Here is a 24682-nt window from a genome sequence, read left to right on the forward strand (position 1 = left end):
TTTATGACCTGCTGAGATCTGTCCAGCAGGTCAGGTTGTGGCACAGTGACCACCCCAGAGGTGGTGTTATCTTTTTATACTAAAAACTACCTGTTTTAGTAATAATTTACATTTTTAATAATTTAGTAATAATTTACATTTTAGTAATAATTTACATAATTTACAATAATTTCCCAGTACCTATCACCTATGTTAGACAGTGAGTTTCTACTCTAAACCAATCCAAAAGTGCCACCATCACACAGAAGATGGAGGCCAAGAAGAAGAAAGAAGAAGGACAAGGCACACCCAAATCCCTCCATCTTGGCTGCTGGACCCCCATTCTAAAAACCCCAAAATTCTACTTTTTCACCCTCTAACAAACTAACTATCATTCTACTTAAACTCTTGTGGCTTGTAACTCTTCACACAAAGTTGGTAATTGTTTCCATGGGCTAAAATCAAAGGCACAGGTGTTTTTGACTCCATGCCAGGGTCTCGAGCCATCCAGGGCAGCCAGAGAATGTCCTGGGTTCCGACACCAGTCCTGCTCAGGAGCAGCTTCTAACCAGGGCAATTCTCCTTTCCTGCCATTTGTCTCAGGCATACTTGTGATTCTTGCAAGGAAAGCTGGCTTAGCTGAAACACATTGCCTGGTCCTCAGTTTCTTCTAATGTTCTTCCAACAGTTCATTACATCATAAATGGGATAGCATTTAACAAAAGTTAAAACAGTTAGGGATGCTAGCTTATTTAAATATAAATAATTCATATTTTTACAAGACCTATCACATAGGGGAGGGGAAATAATTGGTCATGAATGGTTACTCTGTTGAGAAATACAAAAGCTGCAAAAATGGAAGCAATGGCCAGCTTAGAAAAGCAGCAAAAATAAATTAGCCCTGAGTTGTTGACAACAAATAATACGAAGAAGAAACCAAGAGAAACACTAAATCCACTAAATTCTAAATTGGAAAGATTTTATTATCAGAGATCTTTAATGCTCGCAAAAAAAAATGGGATGTGGTTTAGCAGTATCGAGATAAAACCTGAGGTCATTCTAAAGGGGGGGATGTGGAACTGAGTTAAAATGCTCAGCAGCTGGTCCTCATATAAATGGTTCATGTGGTAGTTTTAAGAGCTCTTTGAGAGTTAAACATGTGATTCCATCATCTGCCTGCATATTTATTTTAAGCTTCGTTAGGATTGATGTAAGTAACTTCAGATTCTCAAATGGGAAAAAATTCTAGCAATTTCTTTAAAACTTGCAGTGGTTAAAAATAATTAGAAGTACTCTGTTCTAGTCTAGTTACCAGAGACAGATTATGCAAAACTCTTGTTTTTCTCAAGTATTTTCTGCACAAATAGAAAAGATCTTTCCTACCTTTTATAAAATTGCATTTGAGGAGGAGGTATTTTAATATCTTTTTCTTAAGAGCAGGATTGTGTCACTGATGAGGGTGTGTTTAATTTGCACAACAGTTGTTGAATCAAGTGGAGTATGCTGGGTGTTGTAGCAGAACTCCTGGCTCTTCCTTGAGGTTCATCCTGTTTTTGTTATCAGTCAGGGCGGGAACCAGTCTTGCAGGTATGAATTAAGGATGTAGCAATTTTCAACGCTCTGCCAAGCTAAACCAGTCACACCTTCTCAACCAAAATTACTGAGCTGTGCTTAAGAGCACTGTGGTGGTTGGCTAATTTGAATTTGGGTCAAGTGATTCTTCCGTGTGTGGTGTGAGAAGCTGCCTGTGAGAGAGTGCCCTCTCCTTTTGGTACCTGGTTTCAGTGAAACACACCAGGAGACTGGCAGTTCCTCTGTCTCCCCTGCTTTGCCAGGAGTGGAAATGGCAGTTTGCTCTCCCTCTAAAACAGAATTCAGCCCCCAAGACAGAGGAGTTCTCTGATGAGCAGTTTAGTGTTTGATGAGTAGGGTAATGCTGGCATCTCTGCCGTCATCGCAGTTGGAATTTTGGTGTTTAAAACTTGCTTCCCTGCACTGGGAGTTCAGGGAGCTGAGTCAGGGGCTCCTCTGGTGGAAATACCCTTTGAGGGCACAAAGCAGATAGCAGGCATGAATTTGGGTTGTGTACTTTATCAAGCTGATTATCTCAAGTCTGATCTAGCATTATTCTCAGAGGGGCAGGAGTTCCTTTACAAGGAAAACTGAGTCAATTTTGCATGAGTCAATTCCCCAAACTTTCCCAGTCCCTTCTCCTTAGGACACCTAATCTGGCAGAATTTCATATGATCAGAAGATTGGGGGGGAGGGGGATAATTCCTTTGATCTGAATTCTGCCAGGGCATGTATGAATAGTTTTACAAATCAGGACTTAAGATTCTCATGAGAAGAGAAGGAAGAGATTTAGCAATACCAATACTTTCACATAATTTCAGTGAAGAACATGCTTGTGTTTTGCATGTTGTATGAACTTTTTCCTTGAGAAACCATACCCCTGATTCCTTTGAAGATTTTTTTTGAAGGCAAATTGTTTTGTTTCTCATAATTTGTAATACAATTGCAATTTGTAATAAAATGTATCAGTTTGAGCAAGCCACATGAGGTAGTGTTTGTGGTCACATTGAAGCTGGGAAGATTACATTAAATTAGTTGCCTCCATCACTAATGACTCATTAAAACCCTGCTTTACCTTCTTGATCTGCTGAGGTAAAAGTGAGCTGGAGGCTGAGCTGGAATTCCCTAGGATTGCTGTTTTCTGCTTGATGCTTCTTCAGCCAGAAGTTAGCAGTGATCAAAAGATCCTGTTATCTGCTTTTCTCCCTTATTTCAGTCGTGTTTTGTCACTATAGGACACGAAAGAACACAAGCACACACTGCTGTTCTCAAGGTGAAGAAAAAAAGGAAGTTTATTTTCTAACATTTATAGTTTTCTAAAAGTGACAGTGGATTGGAGGGTGACAGTGCCACCTCTCCAATTACACTGGACAAACCAATAGTCCATCAAATTTCTCTTACTCCATAAAGGAATGCAAAACAATAAGTTATTTACAGAAAGTGGGTGAGAAAGTTCATTACAAGAATGTTAACATCAGAAGCTTAGAAAATCTTAAAAAATCAGGGCAACAATGTTTATGTCCTCTTTGTCTGTGAGCTAATTGCATTTTGTCTCAGCTTACCTTTGTTTCTCCTCCCTTGCAGCTCCTGTTTCAATGGAGGCACTTGTGTGGATGGAATCAATTCCTTCACCTGCCAGTGCCCCCTGGGCTTCACGGGCCCCTTCTGCCTGACAGAAATCAACGAGTGTGACTCCCACCCCTGCCTCAACAGGGGCACCTGTGTGGACAGCCTGGGCACATACAGGTGTATCTGTCCCCTGGGCTACACTGGCAAGAACTGCAAGGTGGGTGACTTCTGGTGGCATTGTTGTTTGAGCTGTCCAGCCCAGAGGTGACGTGGGAGAGGTGTGAGGTGCCAAACGTGGCTGAGCTCTTCCTCCTTCAGTCCTGCTTGGCCCATTAGGTGCCCCTGCTCAAAACTGGAAATCATAGAATGGGCTGGAAGAAACCTTAAAGATCATCTAGTTCCACCCCCTGTCTATGTGCAAGGAGGAGAAGAGTGGTTATTTATGAGAACAGGTGTCACTGGAACTTTCTAGATTCATTTTCTTAAATTAAAACCAGCTGTTACCCTGGAAAATGGCTCAATTTCATTCAAAGCATAAAACTGTCTTGATTGAAGACAGTCCTGTATTAAAAAAAAAACCAAACAACTAAACAAACCAGAAAACAAGCACAAAACAGAAACAGAATATCAGTCTGATTAGAAGGATTTAGATTTAATGGTTCATTTTTACAGGGAGGTAAATTTTATTCAGGGTTGATTGTAAATTTTTTTTTCATGAAAAGCCAGAAAATGTTTTGGGGCAGTAAATGACGTGCCTGTCCTATTCACAACCTCAATAAAATCTCCAGCCTTACTTGCACATTTAAGTTCAGGCAGTTTCCAGTTTTCCACAGGAGCTGCAAACCCTGTATGCTGTAAATGACTGACTAGTGCCTATTAAAAACTCTAACTTGGCATAGCACAGTGGAAACAGAATGATGTTTTTCAAATCTGAATTCTTTTTGATTCTGTTCTTATCAAAACAGCAAGAATGACTTGAGACTATTTTTGCTTTTGGAATTGTAAACTCTGTATTGGCTTCCTTTACCAGCAGTCTTGACTGCTGCCATTAAAAAAAAAAAGTTAATTTCTTAAATTTCTGGAAAACACTACAATTTTGTAAGAATTTTACAGCTCTCTTTTGTGCCAACATGTCTTTGTAAAGCAGGGAGAGTTGGAAAGAAGCATTTTAGTGGCAGTGGGGGAGGTGCTTTTTCAGAAGTATGTTGCTAGACATTAAATTGTCAGGTCTGCTTCTAGGTATTGCTAATGGAGGAAGTGAATGCAAAGTAATGAAGTGATAGAAAAAAGCAACCCCTCTGCTACCCTCATTATGCATTCTGGGCACACCACTTCAACCTCATTGGGAGAATTAGCATTGAGAGGGATCCTGAAGTACTGTGAAGTTCAGTAGTTCCTCTTCTGTTATGTTTGCTTTGTTTTTAATGGAGAAAAGGATTAATGTTCCTTTCCCCAAATTAAATGCTGTGGATTCTCAGAAGGTCTGCTTTATGTTCAGAGAAGCTTGATTGTAATGTATTACCCATTTTATACAAGGAACCAGAACTTTCTAAATTTAGATAAGTACTACTCAAAGCTGTATTGAGGAGATTTATAGATTACAGCTACACTGTAGTTCTTGTCTTAGTGGTAAACTGGCTTGACCTAATTAGCAAATCTAAATAAGCAGGACAAAATCAGACAATGATTCATAAGTTTTAGAATTTGCATGTAAAACAGTCAGCTACTCATTACAAATGCAGAAGCAAGAGGCTCGGTGTTTTTTCTTCTTCACGCTCAACTACATGTGATAAAACTTAATTCCAAGTTTCCTTTTAGTTGCCTGTGAAAGCACAGATTTTTTTTTACTTTAATCTTTGTGAGGAGACAGTTTGCATCTGAAAAGCAGAACTTTCTGCAATTGAAATTGCATTTTACAGCCAAAATTCTGTGCTACTCACTTTAAAAACCTCACCCTTCCTCAAGTCAGCTTGAAATCCATCAAATAGTTGTATTAATTTGAAGATTAAATGCTTGAAAAGGAAATTATGGTTAGGGGCTGGTTTATATTACATCAGACAGTTATTTTGGGTCTTCACTTTCATATGATGATTTACTGAGTTTTAGACTCTTTGTTTCTATATGAGAAATCAAGAAAAGCAATATACTTTGGCCCATCTTCAGTTCATAAAACTGTTGTGGGGTTTTAGTTGAATCTTGGAAGACACAAAAAGTCAGAGAGACCACAGTGCAGCAAGTGGGGCCAGAAGGAGGTATGGTGAGCTAATGATAGAAAGGAAAAGTATGGATCAAAATGTGGAACACATCTGTCATCCTCAGAAAGCAGTGAAGATGGGGGGAGTTTGGGAGAATAGTTGGAAGCCTCCTGCTACCATGGAGCTAGAAAGCTGGTCTGAGATAAAACCCAATTTTCTCAAACTGAGCCAGTCAAAGATGCAACTTCATGGTGAGGTGTGAGGATTTTGAAATAATGCTGCCATCTGGGGTTTATTCCTCTGTTCACTTGCACTTTCCCAGGCATATGAGACTGTCAGTAGAGTACCTGGCTTAGCTTGGGAAGGACTCTCCTGCCCTTTCCAGTGCCACAGGGATCCCGTATTGCAGAGCTCCCTTTCCTTGCATCTGAACTTGTTCTCTGAGTGCTGTTTCTCGTGCCTGTGCCATGTTTCACATGGGTTGTTTGCCCTGCAGTCCCTGGTGGATCTGTGCAGCAAGTCTCCCTGCAAGAACAAGGGCACGTGTGTGCAGACCCTGGCCCAGACGCGCTGCGTGTGCCCGCCCAGCTGGACCGGCGCCTACTGCGATGTGCCCAGCGTCTCGTGCCAGGTGGCAGCTTCACAGAGAGGTAAACCAGCATCCTCTGGCCTTCAGCAGCTCTGGGCCCAGGCACCTCCTTCCCCCCTGCCCCTGTGCACAGCCCAGAGAGCTTTGCCTGCAGCTGGTCACTTCTCGAGTAAAAATACTCTCTGCAACGGTGTGTTTGGGAGTCAAGGCTTCCTTGGTTCTCCCCATCACAAAAATGTCAGAAAGGAAGAATTAAATACTTCATGGGGCCTCAGTTTCAGTAGTGCTGTTTTACATGGACTGCCTTTTTGGAAAATGCATCAGCTCTTCATGCTAAACCCCAGGCAGGCTAAACCCCAGGTGGGCCAGGGGTTAAGGCCACATCCTTCCACAAGAAAGGCACCTTGCAACTCGTGATAAGTATTTTTGCAGAGAATACTGATTACTTAGTGCACTGTTTAGCCTTATAGGTTATACCATGGCCCCTCAAAGTAGTAATTTTCTATTTCAGATGTTGTATAGGTAAAAGATTTGGTTTTTAAGTGAATTTTGTCTGGCAACATGGCCTGTACCCCAGGCAGATGGACACTGTCAGGCCACTTTTGTCCGGGAAATCCAGACAAGCAGGTTCAGTGTCAAAGGAGAAAGGTGTCAAGCTCCTATACTTTTTGGGGACATTCTAGGTACAAACACTGAACCTTTGTAGAGCAGCAGTAGTAGTTCAGATATGTATTCACCAGCCAGTGCTAAAGTAACACAGCAGTACAAATACAGTGTTGAATCCAGTGATCCAAAGAGGACAGAGCCTGACTTCGTTTGTAAGCCAGTTTTGGTTCTGATCCACTGTAATTTAAGGAGTAACTCTTCAATTTTAAAGTTGCAACTTTTCAATTTCTTGGGCCTACCCATATCCATTCCTGTCTGAGCCACCAGCACTGACAGCAATCGTGTTTTATGTGTTTGCTCACTTGTTTTAACTCTGCTTCAGGAGTCCCCGTGGACCAGCTGTGCCAGCACTCTGGGCACTGCCTCAACGTGGGGAACAGCCACCACTGCCAGTGCCAGGTGGGCTACACGGGCAGCTACTGCGAGGTGCAGCTGGATGAGTGTGAGTCCAGCCCCTGCCAGAACGGAGCCACCTGCCGGGACCACCTGGGCGGATACCACTGCCAGGTACCCGGGGGCAATGGGGAACAAAGGCACCTGCAGCAATCACAAACACCTGCAAGTGGTGTGGAGAGCCTTCAAATAGGGGGGTAAAAGCAGCCTGCACCTGGAAGGAATTTTTAATTTGGCTGCACCAAAACCAGTGCTCCTGAGAGGTTTTTAAGAGTGAATTAAGAGGTGTGGTTGGAAGGAGCTGTGGTTGATGAGCATTTGAACTTTTTGTGACATTGGAGAAGAGGTTCTAATCTGGAAAGGCTTTTTGCCTGAGGTGTGGTTTATATTAAAATTTTGTAAAATGTATTAAACAATATTGTATTTTCCCTGTTGGATGGGCAAGGTAGCCCTTGCCTCCCAGGGTGGGAAATGCTTTCCACTGCTTTCTGTTTCTTCACACTGATGCAGAGAGCAGTGTAGGCCATGAGATTGTTGTATATCAACCTCCCTAAGCTTTTTGGAATGGTAGAACACCTTGGAAGCCCATGTCCAGAGGGAAAGGAGGAGTTTTATGTAAACCTTAAGCCAAAACTTCTAAGCCAGTTTCGGTGGTGGAGGCTATCAGGATTTGATTTGCTGTGTTTTGCAGCAATCTAATCAGTTGAATTCAAATTTGCAGTGTCCTGTTATGTGTCACATGGTTGAGTTGTGTGTTTAAGCTGCTTGTCCAGCTACAAAGGCAGTCCTGATGTGCCCCACTGAGGGCTCCTGTGTCGGTGTTGGCCTTTTTGAGATGCCTGCTAATGTGTCTGCTGGAAAGCCATTGACACTTATTTCTGTGCCGGCAGTGTGTGGCTGGATACCAGGGGGTCAACTGCGAGTACGAGGTGGATGAGTGCCAGTTCCAGCCCTGCCAGAATGGAGGGACCTGCATCGACCTGGTCAATCACTTCAAGTGCTCCTGCCCACCAGGAACCCGGGGTAGGAAGCTCAGCAATTAAGTGAATGTTACAAAGGGGAATTTTCCTCTCTGGCTGCTGGTTTCACGAGACACAGTTTAAAGGGAATGCATTCTGTTCTTTGAAGAATGTTCCCAAAGTACACTGGATCCCTTGGGATACATATTTTCTCTTTAAAAATAAATGCTGCTTTTTTCCCCTCCCTTTTAATTTTTTTTCTTTTAAAGGACTAGGTCGTGGCAGTGCCCCTTGGGAATGTATGAGCCATCTTTGGCAATGTGGATGCAGGAGATTGCTGTTAAGGTCTCTCCTAAACCTATCTGTTTTGATATAGTAAATCCAAGGTTTCTTTTTGGCTAAGGTGCTATGAAATAAGTAGGAAACTTTCTTAGTTTTTAACTTCCAATGTCCTATACTTGCTTAAACTTTTGCCCTTCATTTTCCTCTGTCCTGGAGTCTTTTGTGGAAAAGAAGCTGAGTGACTCTAGGCTACCCTAAACTATTTCAGCATATTTCAGCTCTTTTATTAAAAGTTCCTTCAGGGGAAAATATTGAAAAAGAAAAGAAAATAAAAGTAATCCACAGTTTATATCAGCAGTTTTCAGTAAGCGTGATTCCACAGGCTGTTTATTGTCAGGTTTCTTAAAACCTAGTCTTCCCTTTTATATCTTACCTATGAACCTGGCTTCTACCTTTGAAAATACTCAGAATTTAACATTTTAACCAATCAGTAAATGCTTTCTCACTTGATGTTCTTTTTTAAGTTTATTTCTCAAGTCACAGCAATGTAAAAATTTTAACTGAACTTTTTCTTTCTGAAGTATGTCATCTCAATGTTGGCAAAATCTTCAGATGCCAGATGGAACTAAATTCTTGTTTCATAAAGCAAATTTAAGTACAATTATAAAATAATATATTTGCCTCTTGCCCACTCATATCATCAGTTCATTCACTTTAGTGTGGCTCTCCCCACTCTGGATAAGTGTTTATTTCATTGTAAATCATTGCACTAGCAATTCTTCATGTATTGTTCCTAATATTATTCTTCAATTTAAAAAAAAGGGCAAAAAAAGTGCAATAAAACAAAGGCAGAAACAAACCTGCTTTTAGGTCTCTACATCCAAGAGTGTATTTAGGTACCAGTACTTGAATTTCCAGAATGTCTGTTTTCCACTAAATCCCCCACCATCCTTTGAGAGGTTCTGAGTGTACTGCTTTTAATCCTTCAGTCTTTCTTTGTTGAGATTAATTACTTTCTGGATGTGACAGTTCTGCTGGGTTTTTTTATTTTGTTTTATTTTGGGGTTTTTTTTCTTTTTTTTTTTTTTGTAAATGAAAGGAATTGGGGAAGACTTGATACAGTTATTTAGGATAGTAAAACTTAGCTTTTGTCCCTGGCCCAGTTTGTGATTAGTACTTTACTGATGCCAGTATAAGCATCCCCCATATTTAGGTGAAGGATTTTACTTGCTCTGGGTGGAACAACAGCAATAAACTTGCTCAGCTTCCCCTCTCTGCTCTTGTGCAGTGAAAGCAGAACCAGCACCTGACCTTGTCCCTTGAAAGGAAATCCCACAGGGAGGAGAAGAAATTGCTCTCCCTGGCTGCTGATGGGGGTTTGCTGTAAGTCCCCAGCAGCCAGGCTGGAGGAATCAGTGTTTTATCACAACTGCTTTTTTTGTTGGTGTGCTGTTGCTTGTTTTAATGCTGTTGCTACAAATGCTCTTTGCCCAGGTCCAGGGTAGCCTGGTGGCAGCTTGTGGCTGTCACGGCCAGCACGGGGCTCCCAGGCTCTGCTCAGTCTTAGGGCTAAATCAAGTGCATCTTTTTTGGGTTTGGTTTGGTTTTGTGTTTTTAATTATACCCTTAAATTAAGTCAAGTATGAAAGCTGCCAAATACCAGGACAGCTCAGCACTGAGGACAGCCTGGATGTAAAACACATGTACCCTAAGCCTGCTCTGGAGCTGGCTGTCTGCAAAGGGTGTGGAATTAAATTGTGTGTATTAAACTGGGATCTTTACCTGCTTATTTCAGGGACTGTGTGTGACATGGCCTTAAAACTTGATGAGCAGTGTAGATGATGCCTACTGGAACAGAGACTGGGCAGAATTAAAGGAATAAAGTAGGGATTTATTAAAGGCCTTCACAGGATACACCTTGGGCAGTACAAGAGCCTGGCCAGGGCTCCACCCAAGATGGACCCTGGGTCATGAGTTCTCACACTTTTCTAAGTTCTGGTCCATTTCCATCTTGGGGTTAATTGTCCAACTCCAGCTCCAGGTGATGCAGTCCCATCCTCCCAGTTTGCTCTCCTCCATTCCCTGTTGTTTGCACTTTTTGGGCCTGAAGCTGCAGCGGTGCCCTTGGTTCTGGGGCTGGAAAAGGATTGTTCTGTGTGACTGAGCTGTGAGGAGAACTGGCCAACACTTTATATGAAGTTTGCAGTTATAAACTAATGCAGTACAGAATCTTTAAGGCAAACTTAAGGCATGCCAGGGAAGGCAGCCGTGGCACTGTGTCCCCAAGCTGTCCCTCTCTCCTGGCAGGCCGGCTCTGTGAGGAGAACGTGGATGACTGCATCTCGGACTCGGGGGCTCCGCGCTGCTTCAACGGGGGGCAGTGCATCGACCAGATCGGGGGGTTCAGCTGCCTGTGCCCCCAGGGCTTCGCGGGGGAGCGCTGCGAGGGCGACATCAACGAGTGCCTCTCCAACCCCTGCAACCCGCGCGGGAGCCTGGACTGCGTGCAGCTCACCAACGACTACAGGTGCATCTGCAGAAGCGCTTTCACTGGTGAGTAGGGTAGGAGCGTCGGGGGTAGCACGGTCGGGACGGACGGAGATGAGAGATCTCTGCAGCCAGGGCTTGGAACTTGTGGTTATTGCAAAGGGCCTGGGTGCAGGGCCCTGCTGGAGCTGCCAGCCACAGCTCAGAGCAGGCCCGAGAGAAGAGAGGGGTAGAGAGGATGAGAGGGTGAGAGAGTAAAAGGGGTAAGAGAGCGAAGTTCTCATTACAATACCATAAATCTTCTTCTGTGTTGAATATTCGAAGTCTCACTAACCAATTTAGTACAACATACAAATCCTATAGCATTTACATACAGCCTGTAAGAATCACTACATTACCATACTGTGTTACATTTTAAACCCTAAAAACTCCTCTTTGGGCCCCTTCTGCCAAGCTGGTAAAGTCTGCTCGGACCCTTGGAGCTGTCTGCAAGCAGAGGGTGTTGTTTCATCAAAAGGGGATTACCTTCAGCTGGCCACACCATTGTTTTCCAGTTGTTTAGTAACTAAGGGATCTCAAAGCTTGCTTTCATTTCCAACTCGCTTATAGTTTCTATATTCTCAAAATCTTTTGTCAGGCAATCATATTTATAAGGCTTTCCTGTTTCCTCTTCCCCAACAAGTAGTCATCAACATGCATTTCATTTCATGGCAGTGTCTTGAGAAATGGTGGTTCTGTCCCTTCCTGGCAGTGCTGTTATCTGCCCACTTCTCTTCACAGTGCCTGATTGTTTCCCTACAGCACGTTTCAGTTTTTAAACTGTTCTTTCTTTTAAAACTTCTAAGAAATTTGGCTTCTAGAGCTGTCTCAGATGAAGGAATCTCCTGAGACATTTGGCTTCCAGGACTTCTCTTTCCTTGTGGTACTTTTCTCGCCTTCATAATTTCACATTTCTAATACTGAAAGTGTAACAGTTCACGTGCCAGCTTAGCTGTGACTTCTCCTTTTGCAAAGCAGCCATGTGCATTTTCTCTATAAGTCAGTGTCGTGGTATCATAATTAGCTTTTGGCCTCCTTTTCTACTCCTAGCTGCCTTTCCTCCTTGCATTGGTGATGTGGTCAGGATGGAGTATTCTCTGCATAGACAGGCTGTACATTCCTAGCTTGGTGATCCTTCCACAGTCCGACTTTGAATCACAACTTTGCAAGAATTTCACACTGTGCAGACTTGTGTCTCACTCTCTCTAGACCTCCTCTTTGTTAGTATTGCTGCTATTCTGCTTTCTGCCTCCCACTGGGCTTAAGTTTGGTCTAATAGTCTCCAGATGTGTCTTAACTTTCAGCTTTCCATTTTCCATGTCAGTTTAACTTCTTATGCATTCAGTTTTCTTCCATTAAAACCTTTCACTTTCCCTGCTTACCAGTCACCTTTCCTGCATGCTTTACCAGCAATTTTTACTCTTATTTTTTCTTAAAATTTAAAGATGCTGTGATTTTCCACTAAATTTGTGAGCTTCAGATGCAAAGAAATCACAAAGATATATATTCGAAGAATTCATGTAGTAGCTTTTGAATGCATTACTTGTCCTGCCAAAAGAAGTTCCTGAAAGAGTGATGTATGAGGGAAGTGGAGCTGGTGGGACACTGGTGCAGGCCACCAGATGGGTTTATTTTAAGCCTGTCTGTCAAGGCTGCTTTTATGAATTATGACTCATGTGGCTTCTGACCCTCATGGAAGGGTTGCTGGATCCTGTGCTGTGGGGAGTGCAGGCCTGCTGCACCCCAGGAGGAGCAGGGAGAGCTGCTGTGTCTCAGACATGAAGTCTGTCTGGAAATGTTAGGCACAAAGGGGAAACATGTTTCCTCCTCTAGCTGTCTGTGTTCTGCACATTCCCCACTGACCCCTCTGCCTGGGAGGGGACAGGGTGGCTTTGCTGTGGTCTGTGACTGGTGGGATGCCAGAACTCTGTGGGCCATCCTGCCCTGTCTGCTCCTGTCTGCAGAGTCTTGGCTGCACATGTCTGGAGACTTCTATTAATGTTTTCCTAGGGGGTCTAAGTCATGCTGAGATCATCCCCAACTTATAGAAGTTTGGTGTCAGCCTTACTCTGGGAGCTGCTGCGAAGCTGGTCAGTGCAGTAAGATCTCTGTCTGGCTGATCAGTGTGAGGAGACTCTGCTTGGTTCTCCTGTTCACTTATGGTACATCTGGTCCTGACGGTTGTTCATTCATGTTACAGTGTGAGTTGCCATTGGACTCATTGAGCATCTCCCAAAAAGTAAGGAAGTCTTAGGAACCCCCAAACGGGTGTGGTACATCACTTCCAGCCTCTGTGCCTGGCTGACTTGGGGATGACAGCAGCACACTCTGTCTCTGTGCTGTGTTGTGTGTGTTCTTGAGGAGGCAGGCACTGCCAGCTGTCTCCAAATGCACCTTGTGGATCCTGAGGCTGTGCCTCCCTCTTTACTGCTTAGGCAGCCACATGGAGACCACACCTCATCCAAAGGGATGCTCCCTCCTAAAAGAGTGCTCAGCTCGTGGTTATTGACAGTGTGTGTTGTGTGGTGATGGTTTTTGGGGTGGTCACACACACGTTTCTCTGCTCTCTCTCTCTCTGTGCCCTGTCCCAGGCCGTCACTGTGAGAGTGTCATTGATGTGTGTCCGCGGAAGCCATGCCAGAACGGCGGCACCTGCGCGGTGGCCAGCAACATGCCCGAGGGCTTCATCTGCCAGTGCCCCCCGGTAAGCACCCACCCCCTGCTCACCCTGCCCTGCCTGCCCCAGCTCCAGAGCCCTCTGCCTGGGCTCTCAGTGCCTACTGCAGGTGATTTACCCACATCCCTTTGTTTATCTGCTCAGCAGGGAAACCCAGGGCTTCCAGCTGCCCCAGGAGAGTGATGCTGCCTGTTGCTACCCCAAACATGTATGGTCTTCAAGTATCACAGCTGGCTTTTTTGTCTTAAATCTACCATTAAATTACATTAGCTTAATTAAATTAACTTTTTTTTTTTTGCAGTCCTGTGTTTTCTGTGCTTGCTGCAAGCTTCCCCTTGCTTATGGCTCTTCTATACTGTTTTCAAAACATAAAAGAGCCTTGTGATTTCCTTCTTTATCCATGAGGTTAGGTCCAGAAAGTCGTGGCTTCTGCAGTGAGGCTAGAGGACTTACAGGAGAGAAAGGATTTGCACCTGACACCTTGCCTCCAGCCCTCAGAATGCTGAAGAATAGGTTTGTGGCACTGATTATTTTGCCTTTTTTTCCACCCTGCAGGGTTATTCTGGAGCAAAATGTGAGTTCAACAGCCACAGTACCTGTGGACAAGTGAAATGCAAGAAGGGAGAGCAGTGCATCCAAACATCTTCTGGTCCTCGGTGCTATTGCCCCAAGCTGTCTGTGGGAGAGGAATGCCAGACACACCCAGGCTGTGCCAGTGCCCCCTGCCAGAATGGGGGCAGCTGCCACCCTCATTCTCAGCCTCCTTACTATTACTGCCAGTGCCCTGCTCACACCCAGGGCAGCCACTGTGAGCAGCCTGTCACGTTCAGCCCGGAGCCCCGAAGATGCCTGGATTCCCAGTGTGCAGAAAAAGCCAGGGATGGCTATTGTGATGAGGACTGTAACACCCACGCGTGCCAGTGGGATGGAGGCGACTGCTCCCTGACTGTGGAGGATCCTTGGGCCAACTGCTCCTCCTCCCTGCCCTGCTGGATGCTTTTCAATGGACAGTGTGACGAGTTCTGCAACACGCCCGAGTGCCTGTTTGACAACTTTGAGTGTCAGCAAAATAGCAGGACATGCAAGTAAGGCTCGATGCTGAGAACATTTTCTCTGTGTGACTAACATAGCTCCTGCCTGTTGCTCCCTTCTCTCCCATTGTTCCTCTTGCTGTCCTTGCTGAAAGCTTGGCATCCAGCAGTTTCTGCTGCTTTGTGTACTTCTCCTCTGTTTTTGGAGTTTGTGTGCTGTGCACTAAGTCAATAACCTGAACAATGGTAATGTGTTAACCTGCTTGATGGATGTGCCCTGCTTTCCCTGGAAATGCTAATAGGAGGCATTTTGCCTTGTACTAGATTTTAAGTGTGCTGCCTGCTATCCTGATTTTTTTTCCATACCAGCAATACCTGTATTTTAATCCCAGCTGTGCTTGCTGTCTCTGAACATGTTTTCTAGCTTGTTTGTAGCAACACTTCTTTCTCTTTAGTTATTTTTGACAAATGCTACAGCTTTGCAGTGATGATTCTCCCTCAGCGAGGCAGGAGGTGTTAGATATCTTAGTAAACAGAATAAGCAGTTCTCTTACACTGTTACCAGAATGAAATAATGGGTTCTTGGAGTGTGCTGTGCTTCCTATTTTCACCCTCTCAGGCTGCAAGCTTATCCTGGGGTTGTATTTCTTCTCCCACTACCCTGATTATGAGTGTTGTTTTACCTCAAACGATGCTGAAGAGAGTAAGACCCGGTCCCCCAGAGTGCAGATGTGCTGTGCAGAGCACATCAGTGCCCTGTGCTGCCCGTGAGCCTGTCCCTGCTGCAGGTATGACAAGTACTGTGCGGATCACTACGCGGACGGGCGCTGCGACCAGGGCTGCAACAGCGAGGAGTGCGGCTGGGACGGGCTGGACTGCGCCGGCGACAAGGCCGAGAAGCTGGCGGAGGGCACCCTCATCATCGTGGTCCTGATGCCCCCTGACGAGCTGCTGGAGGACGTCCGGAGCTTCCTGCGCACCCTGGGCACGCTGCTGCACACCAACCTGAGGATTAAGCTGGACTCCCAGGGGAACCCCATGGTGTTCCCCTACTATGGGGAGAAATCGGCGGCGCGGAGCCGTCGGTCACTCGTGGTGGTTCGCAAGCACAGAGAGCTGGAGCAAGAGGTCATTGGGTGAGTGGATGCCTCTGTCTCCCTCTGGCCTGGTTGTGCTGGTAACTCTTCCTTGTAGTTGTGTTTCTAGACTTTCTAGGGCTGTAGGCTGTTTTTTAAATGGAAAAATGTAATGCTATTGCAACTGTCCAGTTGGGCATTGGGGTAGGAAGATTAACATAAAACACTGCTGCAGTTTGACCTACTGCTTTGGCATAAGTTTCTGTCACTAACTGCTGTGCCCTCTTACTGTGTCTCTGCAGCACCAAGGTGTTCCTGGAGATCGACAACCGCCAGTGTGCAGAGGACTCAGAGCAATGCTTTCACAACACAGAAGCTGCTGCAGCTCTCTTAGCTGCTCAGGCCATCAAGGGCATGCTACCCTATCCTTTTGTGTCTGTCCAAAGTGAGTAATGGGAGAGGAAAAATTGCTTATTGAGGGAGGCAGTCATCAAACTTGGGCTTGCAAAATACTCAGATTATTGATCATCTTGTTCTTGTGTCTCGCTGTTCAGTATGGTTTCTGGGAGGTGACTTGTTTGTCCCAGTTATAGGAGTATGTTTGTGCAAAGTGCACAGAGGGCATGTCTGGTTAGTAAGGCAGGACATTTAATTTAGAGCCCAGTCACTTTAATAATTGTAGAATCAGTAATGTCTCATGCTACAGCACTGCAGTGGTGATCTCCACACTACAACCATTCACGTGCTTTAAGCCATGAATTCAGTGGAAAAGGTGCCATTTTAGAGAGGAAGGCTGGGAGGTATTCCTCAGTCCAGTCTGCCAGATGTTTTCTTCTCTGGCAACGTGTAATCACTTTTTGATTTCTGCTCCATCTTCCTCAGTCTGAGGCTCAGCTGCAAACCCTGTTCTGGGCTGGCATTATTGCTTTTCCTAGTTGGGTTGTGCTTGTATCTTTTTCCCAGGGAGGTGGTAGAATTGCCATCTCTGGATGTGTTTAATAAAAGACTGGACATGGCACTTGGGGCTAGAGTCTAGTTGAGGTGTTAGGGCATAGGTTGGACTCGATGATCTTAGAGGTCTCTTCCAACCTCATTATTCTGTGATTCATGTAGATCAGCTCTCTCTATGCCAAGTGAGCATGGCTGGAGGAAGGAGCAAGATCTTTGGTTCAGCAGCCATGTACTCTGAAAAATACTTTGAGAAAGGGAAGTCAGACCAAGGGAAGTCAAAAAGAAGTGATGTGTACTTACAGCAGTCTCAGTGGAGCCTAAACTCTGTGGAGACAATATGCCCCCTGTGGGAAGGGCTGTGCTGAGAAAAGAGAGTCTGTAGGTTGAAGACTGTTGTCTCCACTTTGTTAACCCCACTGTGTTTTAACTGGAACTTTCAGGTGAGCCCTTGTTACCACCAAAGACCCAGCTGCTTTACCTGCTTGCTGTGGCAGCTTTGATCATCCTGCTGATCCTCCTGCTGGGGGTGATGATGGCCAAGCGCAAGCGCAAGCACGGCTCCCTGTGGCTCCCCGAGGGCTTCATCCTGCGCAGGGACCCCAGCAACCACAAACGCAGAGAGCCCGTCGGGGAGGATGCTGTGGGACTCAAGTGAGTTTGCATCTAGGCCACTGACACTGTTTATTACTGGCTGGATGATTTTGAGAACGTGGCTGAAATATGTTTCATCCAAGGCACTTAACTCCTTAGAGAAAGCTTCCTTTTAAACTAGAACTTCTTAGGCTATTCCTCTAAATTTAAAAACATCTGGTTTGGATGGAAGAATTTTAATTAACTAATGTATAAAATGCCAGCAAGGAATCTGATCTCCTGGTTTTGTTTGGTTTTCTGACACTGAGCAGTATGCATCAGCAGCTTGGCACTGTTTGCCTAATTTTCTCCTGGAATAGGTGAGACATTTTTAGGTTGATAGATGACAACAAACTTTAAATATCTGTAGCTCAACGCATCAAAAACGTGACTCAGAAGTAATGGCAATTTTCAAAAGTTTTATGCAGTTTTGGCTTTCCACTGAATTAATCTACTTTGCAGTTCTAAGTGCATTTAATGCCACTATTGGCTGCCTGAAATTTGTGATTTCTTGGTTCCTCTGTTTGCAAGCTACCAAACTTACAAGCACCCCTTTGTTAGTCTCTGCAGGGCAGTGTAAGTAGCAGCAGTAGCACCTGCTCAGGCTGCAAAGTGATATCTTCTCCTTGTTTGTCAGAAATCTGTCAGTCCAGATACCAGAGGGTAACCTGGCCGACCCTGGGACGACTGAGCACTGGGCAGGAGATGGTGGACCTCAGCCAAAGAGAGCTAAGGTAAGGAGCTCCAACACTTAAATACCATCTGAAACTGCTGGTGAGACAAGCATCTGCATTACCTTCCCTTGCTCAAAACCTCCCTTGGCCTAGGGATTGGTAATACATTATTAATGGTATCTGAGGAGCAAATCCTCAGGTTAACACTGCCACCACAGGCCTGGTGGAGAAAGTCAGTACCTTCTGTTTCAGTGTCCCCTCCCTACAGCAGCAAGAGGGACAGGAAGGTTAATGGCATGTCTTGCAGTTCAGGCCTGGTAATGTATGGTGAGAGTATGAAAACAAGTAAATACAGACCACCATTAGCTTAAAAGAAAACAACCCCCCCTAAAACACCAAGAAAGCAAACAAAACACCAAAACACAACAAAAATCCCCATCCAAACCCTGAGAAACCCCACCAAAACTAAGAGCACCCCAAGAGCTTTGACTGTCGTTGGCCACTCTCCGGGTGTTTTGAAGCAGCTGCATGTGTGTGTGCTCAGGCTGAGGACCAGGCCCTGCTGCCCGAAGGGGACGAGCAGATTGACCAGCGCCAGTGGACGCAGCAGCACCTGGAGGCGGCCGACGTCTGTGGCAGCACCTCCCTGGCCCTCACTCCCCCCCAGGCTGATCAGGAGGTGGATGTGCTGGATGTCAACGTCAGGGGGCCAGGTCAGTACTCAGAGTGTCTGTGTGTCCTGCCAGCCTGCCCTGTGTCCCGTGGCTGGGGCTGCTGGTGGTACAAATTAAATGGAGTATGCAGGAACAGCAGCATGATGCCCAAGGAAAGCACAGTGTGCACTGCTGGAAAGGTTAAACCATGGTCTGTAGCACATGGAATATCATGGAGCCAGGAGGAAAGGTTCACTTAGCAAGCACCTGTAGAATCTCATTTATAACAGTGTGTGCCTAAGTGATATTGTCAGAAATTCTGAATGCATAATTGTGCTGGAAATATCCCCCAGTTTCTCCAGTTGGTTCACTGCAGATATCCATGACAGACTTTTCTGAGGACCAACTTAGCAGATTTTATACCTGAGGTGTCTGTTATCAGTTGAGGAAGCAAGGATGGCCTTTTCCTGAATAAGATGACTTTTTGGCAGACAGTTTACCCTCATTAGCAGTGTGTGAGGTGTCTGTCCTGAACAGAGCAGCAATGCAGCAAGATTGTTCATGATTTTTTTTTTATTCCTTGATTTATATATTCAGCTTATGATGATCAAGTCATTGAATTCATAACAGAACTGTGGACTTGGAAGGTTTCTTTAACATGCAGGCAGGTTTGCTCTCTCTCAGTCCCAAATGAGTAGATGCCCTGGGAACCCTCTCCTGCTTTTATGAGTGTAGTGCTAAAGCTGTATAAGCTGGTAAGGGTCTGGGTGGGTCACCTAGTAAGAACTGATCTCTGGGCTCTGAGAGGAGCCAGTTGACCAAGGACTTTATTCTGGTTGGAAGAGCTGCAAACATGGCTCTTGTTCATATGCAGAGAGGTGATGCTGATGATATTGCTGCAATGCCTTTTTCTGCTGTGTTTTGTGGGAATATTTCCATGCAATTTAAGGATGACTGGACCCATTCTCTCAGTTCCTTTCTATTGTCTTTTCTGCTCATTGACCCGTTAGCTCTCTTAAATGCAAAGGGAAGGAGGGATTTTTGTGTAATGAGTGTGAGAACATAAACCATCAGTTTCTGCCAAATTTAAGCTTTTCTTTATTTCCCCTATTGAAACTTCTAGCTGTGTGGCGGAGTAGAAGCTTTCCAAGTGCAGGCAATAATATTCTTAAGACTCCAGTTTATTTTCACGTTCACCCAAAGCTTTGTCCAACAACAGCAATGAAATAATTCTGACCTGTGAGTTGTTTTCCTGCCATCCAGATATAATTGTGAAGCTTGCAGCAAGCTGCTCTAAGTTATTTCTCTCTGTGGCATCAGAAGCAAGCAGCTGTCAGGGGAAAAATAATTTTAAAAGTCTGAGAGATGTTGGAATAAGGGGTTAGTAAGAAGGGGTAAGATTCCTCACAGTTAGTGTGGCTGTTTCTCTGCCCTGGCCACCCTCACTTTTGCAGGCAGTTGGAAAAAATGGGCCCTTCTGAGAGGTAGCTGCCCTCTGTCCCAAGAAGTCTGAAAAGTGGATTTCACACCCCAGTAATGCTTTGCTGCCCCCAAGTAATTACAAAGGGTGTTCAGGCTGACTGACTTGAGTGCAGGTGTCTGGGCTGGAGCCACCTGAGGCTGGGTGAGTTAGATCCTGGCTGCAGGTGCAGGTTGAACAGCAGAGATCTCTTCCTGAGAGGGGAGAAACACCTCAGTGTACCAAGGGTTTGTGCCCTCTCTTAACCCACACCTTCTGCAGTCCCTCAAATCTAGGGGGATCCAAGATCTCCAGTGTCCTCCAGAAGCATTGCCTTGAGATTTTCCCTGTGGGTTCCTTATATCCCAACTTTCAGTACCTTGTGCCTGACCTTCAGGAGTACCTGTCTGGTGAACTCCTGACTTTACTATCTCACTCTGCATTTTACATGTACTCAGGGGCTGTCCTACTGAAAGACAGCAAACAGAAGAATTTTTATAAAATGCTGCCACCACCTTTGTCTCCCCATGCTATTCTTTTGCTGTGTCCCCCAGAGCAGTGAGGACATTCTTTTCACTGCAGTTATTGTGAGTGTGTAACCAGGGTAATGCAATTATAGGCATAACTAGTAACACCACCTATAATTGAAATTGATTAACTGTCTCTATTATATGCCCCTCTTTTTTTCAGTTACTGAAACTTCAGTGGTTTAGACTGGAATTTTCCATGCTGGATGTCTGCCTCCAGCTGGATGCTTTTGGGTTCTTTTCCAGCTCTTTGAGAGAACAAGCTGGAAGGGGGAAAAAAGACATTGTGTCCACAGCTTTTTTTTTTCTCTAGTAGTCCATCAAGCACTTAATTGTGACTGTCTAGCTGAATGTGCTTTTGCTAGCCTCATAAAACCAACCGTGTGTGGCCAACTTGCAAGGCTCTGAAAAGAGCTGCATGTACCTGAGAAACTCTGTGGATGGTGGCAACTAATTATTCCAGGGATTTAATGCTGGGCTGTCCCTGTGGAGAAGCTAGGCACGAACATCCAGGATAACTGCAGTGATTGAGCAAGCCAGACCTGGCCTGTGAGTGGTTTTTCCCAGGGCTGGGGTGCTGGGGGAAAGGAAAGCTCCTTTCTGTGCTCTGTGTCTCTGCTCTTTGTGTTGTGGCAGTACGGAGGAGAGCACAGCCTGACTGGAGTACTGAGGAGAGTTCATTTGGGACAAGGGAGCAGAGCCAGCAGCGGGAGGGAGCAGCACAAAGGGAGGTCCAGCTTTGGAGAGCAGCAGAGAGGGTCTGCAGACAGGGCTGGATCTTGGAACTGAACCCAGCACTTGGCTGCTGTCTGTCCAAAGCCTGGGGAGGGAAGGGAGGCTGTGTGTCCTGTGGTGGGGAGCCACTAGGAGGAGCGTGCAGGCTGCTGGAGCCGGGCAGAGCCTGCTCCTCCAGTGCCCCCGCTGGAACCGCAGATTTCTAGAAAGTTTAGGGACTGTTCTAAAGCAGAGAGCCAGGAAGGCTCAGTGATCAGAAGCTGGGAATGGGAGCAGGGCATTAGAGCTGTATGTGTGTTACTTCCACACACAGGAGGTATCACCTTGTTTATGTGTTCTGTGACTGAGAGCTGTGCAGGCAGAGCAGCTGCTGTTTGTGCCCTGCTTGCCCATGGGATAAATCAGGTACTTGCTGAAAAAATTGTCTTGTATTTCTGCTGGTGGGCTCCAGTGGAGCAGTCAGCAGAGTGAGGTTCCCCTCTGCTGCCATCTCAGTCCCTCTTGCTTTCCAGGTGCCTCTGAAGGATGTGCAGGAAACCAGTAAAATCAGCAAGGAAGCATCAGTGTCTACAGCTGCAGTTTTGAGGCTTTAGGGAATGTCACATAACGTTCAGAGGTTGATGGAACTGGAGTACTTGGCATTTTTATGGGTTGCTGGAAAGATATGGAGATGTTTTACATCTTAATTATCCTGCATTGAGGAGGGTATAACAAGGGTGAAAAATCAGCAGCATGAGGTGGTCTTGCTGCACTGTCCTCTCTGATTGGCAGAGAGGGAGATTCATCAGAGGGGGAGCTAAGTTAAATTAGAGATTTGGAGGAGCCTTTTTCCCTTCTACTGACAATGCAGTGAACCAGATCCTGGTTGGATGAGTGTGACTTTAGCCTTTGTGGGCATCCCATCACTAGAGGCTTGAGGAGAGTAAGACCAGTATCTCCAAAGTACTCAAAGTGTGTGAGAGTATTCATCCTGGGGCATTTGTCAGCTTTGAGTGCTCGACTCTTACAACTTCAGGATCTTTCTTGTGATAACCTGGATGTACATTTGAAGGCTTTAGTCTGAATTTCACTTCAGGTTAATATCTGAAGTGAATGTCACCTATGTCACCAATAATCAGTGGCTAGTTGTTGAATCATTTTTCCTTCAATTGTTTATTTTCCCCAGGGATGTGATTAGAACATCCGTGCAAAGTTACACTGAGTGGTCAAATTAATTTGAATTTTACAGCCCTTGCTTCTCTCAGCTAGCCTTTACTTTTTGTGGAAGTTTTACACTTCAGCAGCAAAGGTTTTTTGTTTTATGATGATCTTAGTCTTTAGAGGAATATCTTAAGTTCTGTTGGGTTTGCAGTAGGTTACTCATGCTTGGAAGGAAGACAACTCGTTAACAGCGGGGCTTTAGGAAGAGGTCTGCATTAAAGTAACTGGAGGGACTGTCTGTAGCTCAGGAGGAAGGCTTGTAGGAAGGTTTCCATGCCTCTGCCAGGTTCCTGTATCCCCATCTCCCCCTCTGCAGACGGCTGCACCCCGCTGATGCTGGCATCTCTGCGTGCGGGCGGCTCTGACATCAGCGAGGATGACGAGGACGGGGAGGACTCCTCAGCAAACATCATCACAGACCTGATCTACCAGGGGGCCAACCTGCAGGCTCAGACAGACCGCACTGGGGAGATGGCCCTGCACCTGGCCGCCCGCTACTCCCGAGCCGACGCTGCCAAGCGGCTCCTGGATGCCGGGGCTGATGCCAATGCCCGGGACAACATGGGACGGACCCCTCTGCACGCGGCCGTGGCTGCTGACGCCCAGGGGGTCTTCCAGGTATGGCCACCGGAGAGCTCTGTGCTTATAGGAGCCTGTCCAAGCTGTGCTCTGCTCACTCACAACCCTGCTCTCATGCCTTCCACAGTGTGGTGGTGAGGCAGAGCTGTTTAACATCCAGTTTCCTTGGGTATTCACAGCTTGAAGAGCTCAGCGTGCATAAATCATCTGGCGTGTATTTATTTGGTCTGTTTGCCCCTGTCTTTCTGGGTCCTTGTATTTCAGTGCTCTAGCTGCTTTTTCATTGTAAAATTTCTCTTGAGATTCTGCCAAATCCTTAGTTTTGGTCTGTAGTGGTATTGAAAAAACCCCATCTTCCCCTGTTGTCCAGATCCTGATCCGTAACAGAGTGACAGACCTGGATGCTCGGATGAACGATGGGACGACCCCGTTGATTCTGGCTGCACGTCTGGCTGTGGAAGGGATGGTGGCCGAGCTCATCAATTGCCAGGCTGATGTCAACGCCGTGGATGACCATGGTAATATGAACATCGTGTCCCAGGCTGGGCAAATATTTGCTGTGGTGTGAGCAGGAAGGGGTGGGTTCTGCTCTCCCAAAGTGAGAGCTCTGCATGAATTCCGTAGCTAAATCACACACTGGGCTCTCCTGCAAAGTCCTCCAGTGGTAATGAACTACAGGCTGCTGCACAGTGGCTTGGTTAAACAGTGCTGGAGGAGAAGTAAAATAGCTCCTTGGTTTGTTACTGATGTTGTTGTGTCTCCCTGCAGGTAAATCTGCACTTCACTGGGCTGCTGCTGTCAACAATGTGGAAGCAACACTAGTACTGCTGAAAAATGGAGCCAACAGAGACATGCAGGATAACAAGGTACAGTGTGGCAGTGCTCAGCAAGCCTGTGCTTCCTATCTCAAACCATCTCTTTGCTGTTGGTAGTGAACTAAGTTCAGATTTTCTGAACTGGGTGCTTAGTGCAGGTCTTCCAAACCCAGACTATGACTGGAGCTCTCCCCAGGTGCTGGGTGTCTTACAGGGTTTCTGATATGGGAGAACAGTTCTCTTCCTTGTTTGGCCAAGTGCTGGGCATCAATGCTGTCCGTGCTGGGCATCAATGCTGTCCTGCTTTCCTTGCAGGGGAGGAATGCAAGACACAGTCAGTGCTGTGTGAGAGCAGCAGGTGAAGTGCTGCTGGTGTCAAACAGCTGGATTCCAGTTAGCAGTTAGAAAAATACCTGGTGAAACAGCAGCAGTGGCATCCTGTGACATTTCCAGTGATCTCAGTGCAGGGTGGAGATGGGGGACAAGCTCCTCTGTTTGACAGACTGTACTGTGCAGATGTTCTGTAGCTTCACTATTAGTTTTTGCTGTGTCTTAGTCCTTGATTTATCTCCTCTGCCTAAAGCATCTTTTTTAGATTATTATGTATCAGTCAGTCGATTTTAGAGCTACCAACAAGTTCTAGTTCCTTACTGGGCTGTTTTAGCCTTTTGTACCTTTCCCTCATAGGAGGCAAAGGAGAAAAGCACCAGGTGCTTTCATGGTTCCTCCAAGGATCCAGGGCACAATAGTGCCCTTCCTGGTGGGAAAGTTCAGCCTGTGCTCCACTGCTGTGTGTGAAATTATCTGTAATCTGCCTTTTTCAGTGGGCAGCTCTCAGGGTGGGTGGCTCTTGGAGACTGTTAATGTGACACTGCATTATGCAGTGCTTGCCAGTCTGCCACACCATAAGGGATTATGAGTTGTAAGTCAGTCCCCTCACACTGA

The 24682-nt window shown here is 45.7% G+C and overlaps 1 protein-coding gene across 1 annotated transcript in view; it reads left to right on the top strand.

The window, feature by feature from the left end:
- NOTCH2 (notch receptor 2) overlaps positions 1-24682 on the top strand; it is an 89215-nt gene that overhangs the window by 60840 nt on the left and 3693 nt on the right. The window contains exons 18-32 of the mRNA XM_054638447.2: positions 3136-3337; positions 5812-5965; positions 6893-7077; positions 7854-7986; positions 10512-10757; positions 13322-13434; positions 13963-14492; positions 15227-15574; positions 15817-15959; positions 16906-17116; positions 17733-17829; positions 18314-18482; positions 22660-22961; positions 23293-23440; positions 23691-23788. Of these exons, the coding sequence (XP_054494422.2) occupies positions 3136-3337; positions 5812-5965; positions 6893-7077; positions 7854-7986; positions 10512-10757; positions 13322-13434; positions 13963-14492; positions 15227-15574; positions 15817-15959; positions 16906-17116; positions 17733-17829; positions 18314-18482; positions 22660-22961; positions 23293-23440; positions 23691-23788 (3079 nt within the window). The remainder of the gene's footprint in view (positions 1-3135; positions 3338-5811; positions 5966-6892; positions 7078-7853; positions 7987-10511; positions 10758-13321; positions 13435-13962; positions 14493-15226; positions 15575-15816; positions 15960-16905; positions 17117-17732; positions 17830-18313; positions 18483-22659; positions 22962-23292; positions 23441-23690; positions 23789-24682) is intronic.

Source organism: Agelaius phoeniceus, chromosome 8, assembly GCF_051311805.1.
Source record: "Agelaius phoeniceus isolate bAgePho1 chromosome 8, bAgePho1.hap1, whole genome shotgun sequence".
Lineage (NCBI taxonomy): Eukaryota > Metazoa > Chordata > Aves > Passeriformes > Icteridae > Agelaius > Agelaius phoeniceus.